The following is a 16,898-nucleotide window of genomic DNA, read 5'->3' on the forward strand; positions in this document are numbered from 1 at the left end:
CGTTTTTCTGTCAATTGTTCAAATACGATGTAGTTTAGGAGTCGCCTAGAACCACCGTGCGTCTATCGACCTGGGAAGGGTCACTGGGGTCCGAGAGCGAGCATCTGTCCATACACACCATGTTTCCTAACACCTAACGGAGTGTACTTTGGCTGTAGCTGCAGTTGAATCTGCAAGGGAAGGGGTTTCTCCGCCGTTAACACTGGAATGCTGCAAACTAGGCCTACCTGTAAATGCCACGGGAAGGTGTCACAATTCTGGAGTCTTGATGCAATCCCGAAGTTTGGACAATGACCCAGTATTCTGGTCAAAGTTTGGTTCGAGAAGCACGTTCGATGCAAGATATCAGAAACAATACGTTGAGGAACCACAGTATTGAACATTACCGAAGAAGATTCCGTTTGTCTCAGGAATGTAATAGATCCGACGGTCCGACGAGGGGGCCCCAGACAACTCTGCTGCTGCGCCGTCTCGCATGTCCGCATCCGGTGCAGATCGAAACATGCTAACAAAGAAAAAAGAAAAATCAAGACAGGATAAAAAAAGAGGGTCACAAAAAAGAAAGGAAGAGAAAAAGAGTCAAACCCGATGACGAAGACGAAACAATTGGCTTATTATTCCTCCTCTAATCGGCTCGGTTTGAGTTCCGGAACGATGGATCTGAGGCCGATCCTTGAATGACATCAACCTCTGACTCATCCTCCTATTCAACCACAAGGACGCAAGAACTAATTATAATCTGAGCAACAGAGGGCGAAGAAAGGGACGAAGGAAACGAAGGAAACGAAGGGAACGCTTTCGGGGTGAGTGCAAGATTGTTGTGCTGGTATGGGTTGGGGAGAGGACTTCAGACACAAAGAGAGCACGACCTCGTCTCGCCGGAAAAGAACAAAATTGTTCATAACTCCTGGTACATATTGAAAGCCAGAGACAAAGAAACCACGATGCGGATTGATTGATTGATTGACTGCTTTGCCTCGTCTAGAGTGTCGTGGATCTTGTGATTGTTCGGTTGCTCGGTTGTCACTTCGGGGTGTTGGCTTGATATACGACTCCATGTTCGATGCCAGCCCGGTTGGGCTCCGTGCATAGTGCAACCAAGTGATCGATTGATACGTCCAGCTGCTGGACTGTTCTCTACTTGTTACGGTACACTCGATCGTCTTGTTCTTTTTGCTGCTCCTCCTTGTCCAGATCGATCGTGTTAATCTGTACCTTCATTACCCAGCGATTGCCAATGGTGTTCGACAGAGTCCTTCCCAGACCTGCGGCTCTCTATGATGAGGCCAGCACTAGAATACATAGCCCCAGCAGCTTGCTGGACCATAAGATCATGAAGGACCCTGTCGCAAAGACCTCATCGCAGCGTTCTGAGTCCGAGAGCTGCTCGTCTGGCCTCGCCCATATGCAGCTCACTTCCTTGAATAGGGAACGGTTTACACAGAATCATGGCGCAGAGTCCTCACCTCGTCTTGAGAACCTGGAGAAGCGGGACAAGCCTTCTCCGACATCGCCGGCACGAGAGCAGTCCCCTATTTCCAGCCCGATCAAGTCCGCGCCGCCAAGGACAGATTCCACAATTCCATTTTGCCTGTGTCAGCCAGACCCGAAAATTCCCCGGCCACGCAACGGTAGGTTCCTCCAGTCATTGTTTTTCAGAAGTTGGCACGCTGACCATGTTCACAGCATTCATTTTGTTCCGCCAACATTATCAAGCTTCTGTGGTGGCCCAGAATCCCGGGCTTGCCAATCCAGAGATTTCCAAGATTATCGGCGAACAATGGAGAGCACTACCGAACGACATCAAAGAGCAATGGAAGGCACTGGCCGAGGTACTCCTAGTCCATGAACGGCACAAACGTCAGGAGCTGATATCCCACCCAGGCAGAAAAAGCCCGACATCAACAGCAATACCCGGATTACCGGTACCAGCCCCGGAGAGTAGGCCGCGATGGCTATCTACGTCATGGGAACGGTGCCGACTCCAATGGCAGTCAGAACGGATCATCCATCTGCAGCCGCTGCGGTGGACGTCCGATGAACCCTCCATCGACACCTAATACACCGATCATGGGCCCGATGTCGAGCCGATCCAACCAGGCCGAGTCGACGACATCCTCACACAATGGTTCATCTAATCGCACCATCAAGCCGCATGGGCGTCGTGACATCTTGATGCACGAGAGCGTCGACCCTCGGCGCCGTGCCTCGCTTCCCGCCTGGAACCAAACGGAAGCAGAATCGCCCGATATCAAGCGGCGACGACTTAACCGTGACACCTTGCACCGTCAAAGCATCTCTGATCCTGTATCACATTCGATCTCATCCCCGCGGCAGTCATATTCGTCCACACAGACTGCCAGAACACGCCGGCCGGATGAGGGTGCCACGCGTTATGATCCCAGCTTGACCCTTCCACCGCTGAAGACCAGCGGCTCCACCCCGGCCAAAAAAGCTCAGGATGACGTCGAGGCCATGGTAATGAGTCTCCCAGTGTTATATAGAATAAGAGCTCTGGCGAAGATCTCTCCCCCGCTGCCTCGAGATCCCAATGGGCCGCCGCGAGGGGCTGTGATTGCCGTTGAGGGTCAAGAAACGACCCTGGTCAATACGATACTAAAACATCTTGGATCACTCCTAATCAAAGATGGGAACTACGCTGTTCGAGTTTTCGAAGGGCCCGATATTCGGTCGCAGAGTAGCGGGTCGAAATCAGGCGTAATGGGAGACGCCACTCTTGAGTACTTAAATGTGATTTCGTCCTGGCATCGGATTTCCAACGAGATCATTCAGTTCGTCAATCAGAAACCTCCGCGGCCCGAGCCTCAAGCCTCCGGAGATGAGAATGCAGCCGCCCATGAGACCGAACAGGATTCGTCGCGAAAGGATCCCAAATCTCCTCGAGTGCAGTCCAACGGCAGATCGATATCAGATCAACAAACAAGAAGAGCACCGGATCCTCTTCCAATCGCCTTGGTTCCACGGTATCAGCTCACCACAGCCGATGCCTTTGCTTGCTCCACTCCAATCAGCGATTGCTATGCTCCCATCGACCATTGGCAGTGGATGGCTTCGCTCTGGCGGGCCTGTGTTGGTCCCGACGTTACCATCCACGTCCGGGAGTGTGACCAGGCTGAAGTGGATCAATATGGACCGGGAAACCCTGTGGAGATTCGTCTGAACGATGCGCGTACGCTCATCGTTCGCCGGGCTCGTGACTCGCCAAAGGAGATTGACGAGAAAGCTCTGCGACGAATCGGCTTCGAAATTGAAGATTTCCTACGAGGGTAGTACCGTAGGTAGTCGGTTTAGGAGTATTATTATGACTCTGGGAAACGATTACGAATTGTTTCTTTTGCTTTCCTAGAAGCGAAATTAAATCAATCGCGTCTCGCATCTCGTTTGGTCGTCCCTGCACTATTTAGGGTTTAGGGCTAGTTACCTAAAACCTACCTCCTCACGATTGTTATCCAAGCACGGGACCCCGTAGGTATGTGTGGAACTAGACGTCCGAATGAATGTATGAATCTATGGATGACTAATGACCTAGATACATGTAGAGAACCACCAAGAGAATAAAGCCCCCGAATGGTGGACTGCACAAGAGCTGGACAAGCCTAAGGGAGTGCTGACTAAGCACTACATCCAACACACCCCCTCCCAGCTCGCAGTGCCGGGAACAAAAGAGAACGTGCAAGAAGTCAAACAGACAGGTACCAAAGGAATGAACAGATAATGCTCGAAGAATAAACACACAAAGCGAGAGAATGGGCGCAGGTCTAACAAAAAGTCACACTTAGTCAAGAGCGCAATTGGACATACCTAGGAGTTGGATGAAACGGTGATGTCTCTGAAGGGAAGCGAGCGGCTTGGTAAGTCCATCGGCAGGCATGTCTGCAGTCTTTACCCAAAGAATACGCAGGGACCCTTCTTGTACTCGTTCTCGAAGCCAGTGCTGGTGAATGTCAACATGGCGCAAACGAGTCGAAATCATCGGTGCCTCATTGGCCACCAAGTCTGTCACCCTTTTGTTGTCACATATCAGGTCAAGGTCTTCACCAGGATCAAACCCAAGCTGAGCAAAGAAGCGTCTCCACGCGAAGATTTCCTTGCCTGCATGACACGCAGCAAGTAACTCGGCCTCAGTTGTTGAGGTGGTGACCGTGGACTGGCGGGTGGCTTTCCAGTCAATAGGCCCACCAAAGAGCTTGAAGAGATATCCCTCCGAGCTGCGACGAGTGTCTAAATCATCAGCGTATGCAGCATCGCTAGAGCCCTCCCAAACCTTGACAGAAGAGACTGAATCACCAGTAGCGCGAAAGCAAAGGGACAGGGTCTTTGTGTCTCGAAGGTAGCACATCAGCCTGTCTACTTCGCGCTCATGGAAGGGTGAGGGATTGGTCATAAATCTGGCCAATAAACTTGCTGCAAAAGCAATATCGGGGCGTGTCATAGTAGCTGGATAAATCAGTGCCCCAATCTTGCGCTGATACCGGTGAACATCCTCAGCGGAGGCTAGTCCCTGGTACCGCCGATACTCAGAAGCATCATGAGAGAGCGGAGTCTGCACTCGAGGCCCAGGAGCGATGTGGAAATCGCGAAGCATCTTTTCAATGTAGGCATCCTGGGTCATCCAGGTGATCCGCCGGTCCCTATCTCTGGTGATTCGAATATTAAGGAACCATTCTAGGTCCCCCATAGGGCGGAGCTCGTATTTCCGACTGAGTCGGTCAATGACTGCATCTGCCTCTGCCCGGTCTTCCCTGCGGTTCAAGACCACTATGTCGTCCACATAAAAGAAGATAATGATGCGGCCATTAGTGAGAAGACATTTGTCCTCCATAACCTGGCGAAAGCCAAAAGTTTTCAGTGTGTTGGATAGTTCGCGGAACCACAGATATGGGGAACGAGGGAGCCCATAGAGCGCTCTGATGAGTTGCCAAACAGTACCTCGTTGCTTGAAACCAGGCGGATGAAAACAGTAGACCTGTTCATCCGGGTCGAGGTAGCTATTGAGAAAGGCGTTGACCCCATCAAAATGCCGGGCGTCCATGTCGAAGTACGTCATGATGGCAAGCAAAGCCCTGGCTGTGCGAGCCGCCAAAGTGTCGGACCTTGTACGACGACCATTTGGCTCCACAAGGTCACCACGGACTACCAGTCTCGCCTTGAACTTGATGAGATAGCCGTCATCATCAAATTTGTAGTTGAACACCCACATCAAAGGGACAATCTGCTTGCCATACGGTATCGAGACGACCTTGTACGTGCCTCGTTCCTCAAGTTTTTTGATCTCTGTGGTACACGCTGCGAACCAATTGTCGCGAAACGGGTGGCGGATCATGTCATTCCAGGAGCGAGGAGGTGGAGGGAGATCCGATCTGTGGACTGTCTTCGGATCGATTGTCGCGTTAAAGGCATAAAACAAGGAAGTGTGAAAGGCGCGTAGAGGAGCATTACCAGAGTGAGATCTAGGTTGTCGACGTCGTTTGCCCTCCACAATATTTCTTTCGGAAACGTCTCCCGAGATTTCACTGCTCCGTGGTGCCTTATTTGACTTCCGTCTAGAGGAGGTAGGCCGTGGGGGACTTGGGTCAAAACTGCCGGGGATATGAGGTGGTATATCAGAAGTAGAGACCGAACCGTTCGTGTCCACCAGATTATCAAGCTCCCACTGCAATTGATGACCAGGGTCATTTAGTGGAATCTCGGTATTAGGCGTAGTTGAAGGACCCGAAGGCTCAGGAGTGGAATCCGGTGTAGGCAGAAATTGATGCAAGCGCGTGTTGTCTAGTGGATCCTTCTGGGGTTCGGACGCAGGTGCGTTTTGCGTCGACGGTAGAGGAGGCGGTAGATCATCCAGAAACACAACAGATTTTCGGTTGGCAGCAGAGACTGGAACTTCCGGGATATGGAGGGTCTCAACAAGTTCTTTTACTTCTTCCCGAAATGTTGGCTCGACGTGGGGATTGTTGGGATCAAACCGTTTGGTTTCATCGAAGCGAACATCTCGGACGCGGAAGACTTGTTTTAAGTGTGGGACCCAGACGCGGAAGATGTTTGAGGCTTCATAACCAACCAGATATCCAAGATGAGCTCTTGGCACCGACTTGCGCCCTCTAGACACTTTATGATCAAGCGCATATGCACGGCAGCCATATACACGAAGATGAGCCAGGTTTGGCCTAACAGAGACTGGACGGGACTTCCCCTCAGATCTCATCCATTCCCAAATCACTTCCCAAGGGGTACGCCAGCCAAGGGCCCGGTTGGGTGTCCTGTTAACCAAGTATGCAGCCGCAGCCCAGGCTTCCGGGAACAGGTTTGCAGGCAATTTGGCATCGATTAGCAGGAACCGTTGTGTCTCACTCAATGTCCTGCCCGCCCGCTCAATCGCCCCATTCTGTTCAGGTGTACGGGCTACAGACTTAACGGGACGCCTGCCTGTTCTTATAACCCAAGTCGTAAATTCCGAATTCAGGGCCTGCTCATCATCTGAATGGAGTTCCCTGACGTTGGTGCCAAACTGGCGCTCAACATAAGCAACGAAGTCCCGGACAGACTGAGAGATCTGGCTCTTTCGATAGAGGGGTTCCACACAACATGGAAGTGAGCAAAGGGACAATAGTAGTGAAGGATGGACGTCGTTCCGTCAAATCCTAGCTGAGACTCATTGACTATGTCAAAGTGTAAATGCTCGAATGGATATGACGGAGGATGTTCGGGGGTTCGTCGACTAGGTTGCCGCTGGGGATTGGCTAGCTCATAAGCCTCATTGAGGGGAGTGGGGACTGCTTTTTGACGAGCCTGATCCAAGTCTGTGATGGTGACACCCTGAGCAGCTACCGGTAAATGAGTCATGGCCTCAATGCTCGGCCAGCCCAGACGAGCTCGCCAGAGATCGAAAGGTGCTGACGAGTGTAAGGGTTGGGAGGATTTCCTGGCTGCAAAGGCCGTTCGATCCTTGCCATGATACTCCAGAACGAACCCAGAGTCTGTCAGAGAAGCTGAAGCGGCCTTCGTCCCGTCAGGGTAGAAAAGATCTAGGCCCTGAGGAGAGACATGAAAGGAGAAACCAGCATGGACTGCCGTGTGAAGGGATACCAGGCTAGCCTGAAAACCAGGGATATAGGCCACATTTCGAAGAGCAATCGTGTCACCATTATCGCACCGGACATAAGAATCCCCAAAGGCTTCAATAGGAGTCCTCGTATCTCCGTGCCGTATGTGCTCCCATGGTTGTGCCTTGCGCACATTATAAAGACGGTCCCTCAAGGTCTCATTGAAGATGTGGACGTTGGCTCCCGAGTCGGCAATGATACTCCAATAGAGAGGGTCGTTATTCGCTGTAGATGTGAAGGAGACAGTAGATGCCATCGCAAAGCGGCTTGATCCAATGTCTGGCGGTGATAGAAGCTGCGACTGGGTTTCCGTAGACTGGTTGGGAGCCGGGGCACCACGCGTATTGGGAACGACCTGGGCTTTCGCAAGAATGCCTTCGACGAGTGCCCTTGTATTTGGGTCGCTCATAGCTTCATCCACCTTGCGGCGAACAGTAGGATCCTCGTTCCAATCTGGCTGTCTGGCCGTTGGAACTAGGTATGGGCAGTTGACAAACTTATGATTGTCCCCACATAGACAAGTTTTTGTTTGAAAACGTCTCGCAGTACTTCTGGTAGATCTTCTAGCGGGACTAGTTGCTGGACTCTTATCACGCTTCCCCGGAGCAGGCGTAGTCACAGCTTTACCGCCGAGTTTGGCTTCAAAGGTGGATTTTGACTCAAGCCGCCTAGAAAGCGATAGTGAAGACGAAAATCGTCCAACAGTTCGTCCCACGGAATCTTGCCACGAAGGGCATCGGTGGATCGCGAAGAGGTGAAATTCGGGTCGACACTCATATTGGCGTTGAGGAAGTCTGGGATGAACGTAAGAGACTCACTCAAGCCCGCAGCCTCCAATTTTGGTTTGATTAGTTTCCACTGGTCTATCCATGCGATCAAGTTTCGACCACGGGGTGGTTGCTTTAGCCGGTTATATTCATCGGCGATCCGTTGCCGGTGATCCAATATCGTCGGCGCATATTCTGCTTTGAGCGTCTGCAGGAGGGTATGAACCGCGCGGGCATTATTGGAGCCATCATCATCAGAAAGAGAGAGAAGGCGGGTCAAGGTTCCAATTGGAATGGTAGAGCAGACGAGTTCATGCAAGGCTTTCATAGCTTTGTCTTTGCCACTCCATGCGTCAACCTCAAGAGCGTGCTGTTGAATCAGCAACTTATACAAATCACGCTCCTCAGAATTGAGGTCAGTAATTCTCGAGGCAGAAGCGTTCACATCTTGAGGTCTTGGAGGCAGTGGTGACTCAAACGGTGGTGGATTTTCGACATCCGGGTCGATGTATTGCCATAGTTGGTGGATGGTGGCCATCTGCTTCACCATCGCCAACCAGGCATCCCACTGACGGTGGGACGTCAGGATGATCTTTTTGGGGCCGTCCATTGTTGCAAGTCAAGGAGTTCCCGTGGAAGATTAGAGGAAGAAAGTCGGCGTGTCGTCGTCAATCCGTTGCAGGTCCACGGCACCAAGAGTGAATCCGTGTGCCTCACTGCGCTATCTCTCTCGCAGGTCCAGGGCACAATAGAAGGGTCGAAGTGCCTCGCTGCACACTCGGAGACCGTCACGACAACACAAATTCCACAAGAACTCGCAAGAAATGAGAACCCGTCCCTTCAGAAAGAGAGAACCGGGCTCATAACTGTGGAACTAGACGTCCGAATGAATGTATGAATCTATGGATGACTAATGACCTAGATACATGTAGAGAACCACCAAGAGAATAAAGCCCCCGAATGGTGGACTGCACAAGAGCTGGACAAGCTAAGCGAGTGCTGACTAAGCACTACATCCAACAGTATGGAGATGCCGCCTGGCCAAGTCGCCAAGAGAGCTGCTTCATTGCGCCAAGCCCGCCAAATTAGTCAGCATCAGACCAGGCCATCATCAGCCAATCAGAGCTCAAGAGCCTCAACCCTCATTCCAGGTTCATACGACAGTAGTTATAGGCATACCCAGCCGTCGAACTGTCGGCGGCATGGACGGATCGTGCAGTTGATCATGGCTCCTCAAGCCAGGGGTCGCGGTGGCGGCCGATCTGTGGCAGCTGCCGAATACATTCCGGTTGGCGTCCTGAGAAAAGACGCCGGAACGTTCCCGGAGGCGGAACTGGCCGGACTGGAGAGACACGGCTGGATCAGATGCGAATGGCCCGATCACGCAGGGTCTCCGTCGTTTGTTCGCGTCCATGTGCTGCCCGATGACGTTGCGCGCAATGCAATGCCTCGGGATAGCCCATCTCTTCGGCGGGCACTGAAAGTAGTCATGTCCGCAGTCGACAAATCGCCCGAAGCTTGGGAGGGAGATTTCAGCCATTCCTCGGCGCCGGGTAGCCAGTGTGCAGGAGATGAAGAATCTCTTTGGTATATCTTCAATACTTTGGACAACCCGGATGCCCAGGTTGATGAGGTGCGTGATTGGTATGGGCGGGAGGCAATTTGCAGAGTTCTAGCAAGCACAAGTGGCACGCCTATTGATGAGGCCCAGGGCGTCGATGGCCTAAGAACTGCACTGTACCCGTTCCAGGCTCGCACAGCGGCTACGATGATTCAGAGGGAGGTCCAGCCCAAGCAGATGCTGGATCCTCGCTTGCAGGTCTCCCACACGCCGACGGGTCAGGAGTATTACTATGACAAGGAAGAGGGAAATATTGTTCGCGAGAAGAGATTGTACTCGGAAGCTTGTGGAGGTGAGTCCATTAACTTATTGCCCTTCCGGATACAGTCGCTGATCCATCATTGCAGGAATCCTTGCAGAGACAATGGGCTGCGGGAAAACCCTGATCTGTTTGGCGGTCATCCTAGCTACGCGAGGCCATGTTCCAAAGATTCCAATCGAGTATATGGAGTCATGTCCAACTCGCCCTACTACCGGGTCGTTGATGGACATGGCTGCCTCCACGGCTGGCCGATTCTCTGTCCCCTGGGAAAGCCATTTTCGGACACTGAGCCAAGCTGGTTTCAGTTTCAATCGCTGCATCCAGGCGTGTGAAAGGAATCGCGGTCATTACGTGATCCCTCCTCCACCGTCAAGATACCAGAGTCGAGAGGGATGGAAGACGCGACCACCACCCACCCATCTCGTGCTCAACTCAGGAACCATTGTAGTCGTGCCTCAAAATCTTGTGGACCAGTGGTTGTCACAAATTGAAATGCACACATCCGGTCTGCGAGTTCTTGTCCTTCGCTCGAAAGATGATAAAACTCCTTCTGCGGAGCAGCTTCTACACTACGATGTGATTCTTTTCTCCCAGCCTCGCTTCGAAAAAGAAGCCGGCGATGCCGAGGCCAGTCTTGCTCCCACCGTCGCGACCGGTGAATCACCGCTGAAGAAGTTTCACTGGCTGCGCATCATCGTAGACGAAGGCCATAACTTTGCCGGTCATGGCCATAAGACAAATGCTATTCACATGCTTGACCAGCTGCATGTTGAACGGCGATGGATTGTTTCCGGAACTCCTTCTACCGGTCTTTATGGTCTGGAAATGAGCTTGGCGTCTCTGGAAACCGTGTCCGATGACGAAAAATTGCCCGGGGACGTAGCGTCATCCGTCCTGCAGTCTCGAAAACGGACAGAGTCATTAGCTGAAGAGCTGAAGGATCTGGACAAGCTGCGACTCGTCGTCGTGGAATACCTCAAGTTGCAACCGTGGTCCAATTCTCGCAACCACGACCCCGCGAACTGGGCAAAATACATCAAGCCTGTAGGTCCGGATGGTAAGCGGAGGAAGTCGCCATCTCTGCGAGCTGTTCTCCAGGGCCTTGTTGTGCGACACCGATTGGAGGTCATTGATCGCGAGATACCCTTGCCGAGACTGCATAATTCGGTGGTTCACCTCGAGCCTACGTTCTACGACAAACTGACCATTAATATGTTCCTGTTGTTCTTAACGGTCAACGCGGTCACATCCGAGCGACAGGATCAGGACTACATGTTCCATAGCCGGAATCGAAAATATCTTAGTCAGGTCATCAACAACTTGCGACAGGCGGGTTTCTGGTGGACCGGATTTCAGAAGGAACACATTGAGTCCACAGTCGAGCTGGCCTCGACATACCTGGAGAAAAATCGGGACCGAATTCCTCCAGAGGACATCGAGCTGTTGGTGGATGGCTTGAAAATTGGACGATTGGCACTCAACTGCAAGAGTTACATGGCCTTTTGTCGCTTCCATGAGCTCGGAGTATACCTGCAAGATTTTCCTGAAGCTGCTCGCGCGCTGTGGAGTCTCACGCCCGATGAGAACACAGAGAAGCCTTTGCTACTCGGGATTTCCGAGGCACGGTTTGCTCAGAAGTTTGTGACGTCGCATCTCACTGCCGATGACCCGGCGGAAGGCCTCGCCGGTGAAGGAATAGTGGCTCGTCGCAAAATTTTGGATCGGACGGGAAATAATAAGTCCTCCACGAGCGGCCATGTTGCCGTAACTGCCGATAATCTCACTCCAAGAAACAAGCCTGAAGAACACAAGTCCTCAAGAAAGTCTTTCTCCAAGGGCCTGACGAAACGACTACCGGCCGAGTCTCCGCTTTCACGGACGAAACTCCTTGGCACAGCGTCTGCGAAACTCACGTACCTGCTGGACAGGGTTCAAGAATTGCACAAGGAGGAAAAGATCATCATCTTCTATGAGAACAACAACACTGCATTCTGGATTGCGGAAGGTCTCGAACTGCTTGGTATTGACTTCCGTATCTACGCTGGCTCATTGAAGGCTACACTCAAGACGGAGTACCTGCAACTCTTCGAGGAGGGCGACAGCGTTCGGGTTCTGCTTCTAGACCTGAGACAGGCTGCTCATGGACTGCACATCGCCCGCGCGTCTCGGGTGTTCATAGTAAATCCAATCTGGCGACCAAACGTGGAAAGCCAGGCGATCAAGCGCGCTCACCGTATCGGTCAGACCCGACCGGTATTCGTCGAAACGCTAGTTCTCAAGGGCACGCTCGAGGAGAAGATGCTACGGAGACGACAGGAGATGACCAGCTCCGAACTGCGGCATGCCGAGAAGGACATGCTGGACGACCCGACGATGAACGCGATCATCCAGCGGGAGCGGTTCATTCCGTTACCGGACGACGGAGATGATGCAGAACCTGCCTACCTTCGAGAAGCTGTGGGGTTCTTTGACCGCCATGAGCTTCCGATTCCCGACGACCATGCGGACATGCCGGCGGCATCACCACCAACGCCTATGACCCCGAAAACGCCGACCAAGCGCAAGGCCGTCCGGTTCAGCTCCGAGTCCCCGACGAAGAAGTTTTCACCGTGGACGCCGCCTACTCCAGCGAGTGTGACAAAGAGCGGCAATGAAGCGCCTGTGAAGAGCTTATTTGGTGGATAATTGTGGTCTTGATTCCTGTAGTGGGAGGATACTACTAGTACCCATGGGCTAGGAGTTATGGTTTGGGCATGGCAGGTCTTATTGGAAGTCCTATCAAAGATTCGGTAAAGTATTTGAATACCTCATAACGGAGTCAGGGAGGGAGGAATGATTCCAGATGATTCCCGTCTTTGGAAATAAGAAGCACTGTATGGAGTACGGAGTAGTTGAAGCCATCTCCAATCCTTATCTTATCGTTATCTTATCGGGTACCAAGCGTAGACTAGCCCCGCACTAGCTCATCGTCCCATCGTGCTCAGGAAGCCCAAAGATTCACTCCTGAAAATTGGCTCGGCAGGGCGACAAAATGGCCGCCGCCCAACCGTCGGCGGGGCCAAAGACCATCATAATTGGGATTTCGGGGCCTTCGTCCAGCGGGAAAACGACCCTGGCGCGGCTGTTGAGAGAGGTTTTCGCAATTGAAGGCAAACTTAGAACGTTCATCATCCACGAGGACGACTTTTACTATCCCGATGACAAGTACGTTCCATGAATTATTATCTCGAGTCATTGAGACTGGCTCGCGCTGAGCAAGGCCTACGGAACTCAGGATCCCGGTCACCACAACGGCGAAGGGCGAGAAAGTCCAGGATTGGGACACCATTGGAGCTATCAATGTCTCCTTCCTGACCGCCTCGCTGGGATACGTACGCGAACATGGGACGCTCCCACCGCGGCTCCGGAGCAAAGAGGATCAGAATCCTGCGTCGGACCCGGGCGTGGACAGGTCCCAAATCGAGAAGCTCCGAGCCGCGGTCAGCGCTCGACTGTCCGAAGCAGGTTCTGAAAACCAGCAGGGACTGGTAGTCGCGTTCATGGAAGGGTTTTTGTTGTACGCGCCGCCGCCGTCCGAGGCTCCGCAGCATGTCCTCCGCCCTGTGCATGAGAAAATGCATCTTCATTTGTTCCTCCCGGCGCCGTATGATCTTGTCAAAGCCAGACGGGAAGCGCGTAGTGGGTACGTCACGATCGGGCCCGCGCCGACGCCCGTGAAGGAACCGGGTGAAGAGATTCCCGGCATGGAAGGGTTAGAGCCCGTCGATCTGGAGAAGAATGGGCAGGAGCTGCTCCCGGAGCATCAGAACTTCTGGACCGACCCCCCCGGATACGTTGATGACATTGTCTGGCCGCGATACGTTCGCGACCATGCTTGGCTATTGCTTCCAGAGGACGAACAACAGGAGGATGGGTCAAGATCGCCGTCCTTAGATGCTCGGTTCGCCGCTGGTCAAGATCAAACTGAACAGGAACTCCTGCGACTAGCCGGTCAGGCCGTCAATGTCCGCACCGATGCTGGCGTTAGGGTTGCGCCGGGACAGGGCAGGATTCCGATGACAGAGGTGTTGGATTGGGCTGTGGAGGAGGTTCTACAGTGTGTTACTAGTGATATATAGACCTAGAATGTAATGTACATAGACGGTGACTTGTTCTTGCTGTATTGTTCTGGACTGTTGGTAAGCACCATTGGACGAGTAAGCTACAGATTTGCTGAGTACTCACTCGTATTAGGATACGATCCAGTATGATGTCAGCCAAGGTGCGAGGGTGGGTGCTCTAGAAAGTAAACTAGGTTCAATTTTCCACCGATCCCGCGCAATAGTATTAACATCTCCGGTATTAAGTAACTCCACTTAATCAACCCGTCGAAAATTAGATGGCCACCAGGATTCATGTCATGGATCTCATCGGGAGTAATTCGTCTTCAGCCCAGACGTGGAGGATAAGTCGGAGGCAAAGGGATGCCAACATCCGCGTCTAGCTTCTGCGATGGTAGGCCTACCTATCGTAGAGCTACCAAAAGGGTGAGGAAGTGATGAACTAATGGATAACTGGATAAAGGTTGATATTGGACTTGGCCCTTGAGAGTGGAATAATGAAGAACGACTGAGTGTGTTAAATTGATGAAACTCCCTCGGCACTTCAGTTGTTAGGTTCTTGGCCCCCATGTGACCAACGGTTCAATCCTCTCTGCAAGGAACCGATTGGCGCATCTATTCTTCTGAGATGATCCTTCTAGGGTTCACTTGTGAGAATAATTAGGCCCCCAACGTCAGAGTCAAACATGAAATCTTCCGGAGACGGCAAAACAGACCAAATCCCCTTCAACTCATTCAAAATGCTCAGTATATTTCTTGTTTCTGTGTCTCTGGCTGCAATACCTATGCGCTGAGATATTCGGTTTTCGTTGACAAACGTCCTAGATGGATAGTGCTCTATCGGAACCATGCTCCGTCACAGATCGTCTTCACTGGCCATCATTGGGCTGATAGTAGTCTTGCTACTGCTCTTCCTCGATTCTCCAGACTCAGTTCAGCAGACTCCTTTTTCGAAGACCGCAAGTCTCCGTCCATCAGAGTGGATTCCTCGCCCAAAATTACCAACTGTGGACAATCTGCGCCTCGTCATCAGTACCGGAGCCCGCGAGACGCTGGCGCAGAACAGTAACAGCGGGGTGTCCAATTCGTATAGTCACTGGAAATGGCTGAACCCGTTCTCCCCGTCGATCACACCGGAGGAGGAGCAAACGGCCATTCCGCCCTCGCCCAAGAGACAGGTCGTGTATACATTCTACCAGCCCGATTCTGAACGCAACAGTGAAGAACGGGAGGCAGATGACGAGCTGCTGTTGACATGGCGCCGAGCGTGGTATGCAAAGGGGTTCCAGCCGGTAGTACTCGTCGCAAGCGAGGCGAGAATTAATCCCCTTTACCAGGAGGTTGCGCGGGCCAAGTTGGACCCGGCCCTGGAGTCAGACTTTCTGAAGTGGCTCGCCTGGGGTCACATGGGCACCGGTCTACTGGTCGATTGGCGGTGTGTCCCGATGGCACGTTACGATGATGACTTCCTCTCTAACCTCCGGCGTGGTGTTGATGAAAGCCGTCTCACCCGCATCGATAAACTTGGCACTGCGTTTTTCGCTGGTGGTAAAGACAAGATCAATGAGGCAATCAGGGAAGCGATCAAGAATGTCAGGAATGATAGTGGCAACAAGGCCGCGAGCAAGGGAGTCGATGGGAAACCGAAGTCGATCTTGGATTTCATTCCTGCAGAGCTTCTCAGCGTGAATAAAACGACTTCATTGGCCTACTACGGAACAGATACAATCGAGTCTATGTACCCTGCTTTGGCTGAGCGACACCCAGAGTCCACAGCTACTCGGCACCTTTTGCTGGCAGAACTGATCAATGCTCATCTCCACAATACGTTCCTCGACGGCTTCCAGTCGGGTTTTACCGTGCTGAAGCCCTTCCCAGATAATACAACCGCCTTGGTTGAACCTGCCATGCACCTGGCCAAGACCCTGGCAAAGTGCCCTCGATCTGTTCTTCCGCAGTCATGTCCACCTTTCTACCCATCGTGTCAGCCATGCACTTCCAGGTCCAAGAAGAGTCCCATCACCGTAGCGCCCTCATTCATTGATTCCGACGATCATTACACTATCGGTGTTGTTCCACATCCCTACACCTTGCTCGTCCTCCTACGTGGATCCAATCATGTCACTACCAGATACATCCGACGCGAGACCCCGCGGGATCCTTGGCTGCATGAGGTGACGAAAGATCTCCTTGAGCCTGAGCGTGGTAGCGCGTCCCGCGTTATGGCATTGAGGGATGCCGTTGCCGGCGAGGTCGCCTTCTCGCGTACCTTCTGGATGACGCTTGAGGACCTTCCCGAGACTGGAATGGAACTTCCGTCCACTTTTCTTGACGATTTGAAGTGGCGACTTGGTTTCAGACTACCTAGAGATGATGAAACCCCAGAAAGCATGGTCCAGGCCAAAGTTCAAGACGCATCCCTACAGACAGCAAACGAGCTCATCGGCAAAGCCCTGGAGACTACCCGGGTCAAAACTTCGAATCGTATTGGCATTCGGGGGATAGCTGAGGCGTGGAATTTGATGGATACTGAAATCTGGCGGCTTGTTCGTGCTTTTTGGTATGTGTACTGATGATATGACCTATATCCGCATCGTGTTGACTAGTAGCTCTAGGAAACGGAGCACTCTGGAGCGGAAGCAGTGGCAGGAACAGGAGAAGGATTTTGCTGGTGTCCGGACTCTATTGTTCTGATACCAATGTGCCGCAAGAATTGGACGTGGGGCTCGAGCGTCCTGCACATTCCGTCGACCAGGCAGTCCTAGTACTCGAGGGTGAGAGTACTGGTACGCCATAACGGACTAGATCCATGGCTTCAGTCCTCCATTTGGAGCAGCGATCCGTGGCCCGTTTGAACTTGCATGAACGCTGCAATGGATAGATTGATCCACGCCTCGACGGCTCGGGCTGCTTCATCCGATCGCGCCGAGCTCCCGGAGGGTCGGCGACGGACGCCCAATAGCCCGAGTCAGAACCTCTTTCTAACAGAACCCTAGACCTTCGGGCAATCAAATGAATCATTTCTGT

At 52.5% G+C, this 16,898-nt stretch overlaps 6 protein-coding genes across 6 annotated transcripts; 4 read left to right on the plus strand and 2 right to left on the minus strand.

Annotated features, from left to right (window-relative positions):
• Positions 1–1,405: 1,405 nt before the first annotated feature.
• Positions 1,406–3,291, plus strand: VTN31DRAFT_5947 (uncharacterized protein; the record flags this gene model as incomplete). Its single annotated transcript, XM_069406502.1, has 3 exons — positions 1,406–1,631; positions 1,687–1,832; positions 1,885–3,291. The coding sequence occupies 3 exons, from the start codon at positions 1,406–1,408 to the stop codon at positions 3,289–3,291; spliced, it is 1,779 nt and encodes a 592-aa protein (XP_069259029.1).
• A 505-nt stretch (positions 3,292–3,796) lies between these two features.
• Positions 3,797–5,344, minus strand: VTN31DRAFT_5948 (uncharacterized protein; the record flags this gene model as incomplete). The annotated part of the gene is made up of 1 exon (XM_069406503.1): positions 3,797–5,344. One exon carries the CDS (start codon positions 5,342–5,344, stop codon positions 3,797–3,799), a length of 1,548 nt encoding a protein of 515 aa, XP_069259030.1.
• Positions 5,345–7,736: 2,392 nt separating this feature from the next.
• Positions 7,737–8,498, minus strand: VTN31DRAFT_5949 (uncharacterized protein; the record flags this gene model as incomplete). The annotated part of the gene is made up of 1 exon (XM_069406504.1): positions 7,737–8,498. One exon carries the CDS (start codon positions 8,496–8,498, stop codon positions 7,737–7,739), a length of 762 nt encoding a protein of 253 aa, XP_069259031.1.
• A 615-nt stretch (positions 8,499–9,113) lies between these two features.
• Positions 9,114–12,456, plus strand: VTN31DRAFT_5950 (uncharacterized protein; the record flags this gene model as incomplete). Its single annotated transcript, XM_069406506.1, has 2 exons — positions 9,114–9,801; positions 9,857–12,456. The coding sequence occupies 2 exons, from the start codon at positions 9,114–9,116 to the stop codon at positions 12,454–12,456; spliced, it is 3,288 nt and encodes a 1,095-aa protein (XP_069259032.1).
• A 346-nt stretch (positions 12,457–12,802) lies between these two features.
• Positions 12,803–13,889, plus strand: VTN31DRAFT_5951 (uncharacterized protein; the record flags this gene model as incomplete). Its single annotated transcript, XM_069406507.1, has 2 exons — positions 12,803–12,975; positions 13,046–13,889. The coding sequence occupies 2 exons, from the start codon at positions 12,803–12,805 to the stop codon at positions 13,887–13,889; spliced, it is 1,017 nt and encodes a 338-aa protein (XP_069259033.1).
• Positions 13,890–14,719: 830 nt separating this feature from the next.
• VTN31DRAFT_5952 (uncharacterized protein) lies at positions 14,720–16,565 on the plus strand (the record flags this gene model as incomplete). The annotated part of the gene is made up of 2 exons (XM_069406508.1): positions 14,720–16,431; positions 16,487–16,565. 2 exons carry the CDS (start codon positions 14,720–14,722, stop codon positions 16,563–16,565), a joined length of 1,791 nt encoding a protein of 596 aa, XP_069259034.1.
• Between the last annotated feature and the right edge of the window lie 333 nt (positions 16,566–16,898).

Source organism: Thermomyces dupontii, assembly GCF_041956625.1.
Source record: "Thermomyces dupontii strain NRRL 2155 unplaced genomic scaffold VTN31scaffold_6, whole genome shotgun sequence".
Lineage (NCBI taxonomy): Eukaryota > Fungi > Ascomycota > Eurotiomycetes > Eurotiales > Trichocomaceae > Thermomyces > Thermomyces dupontii.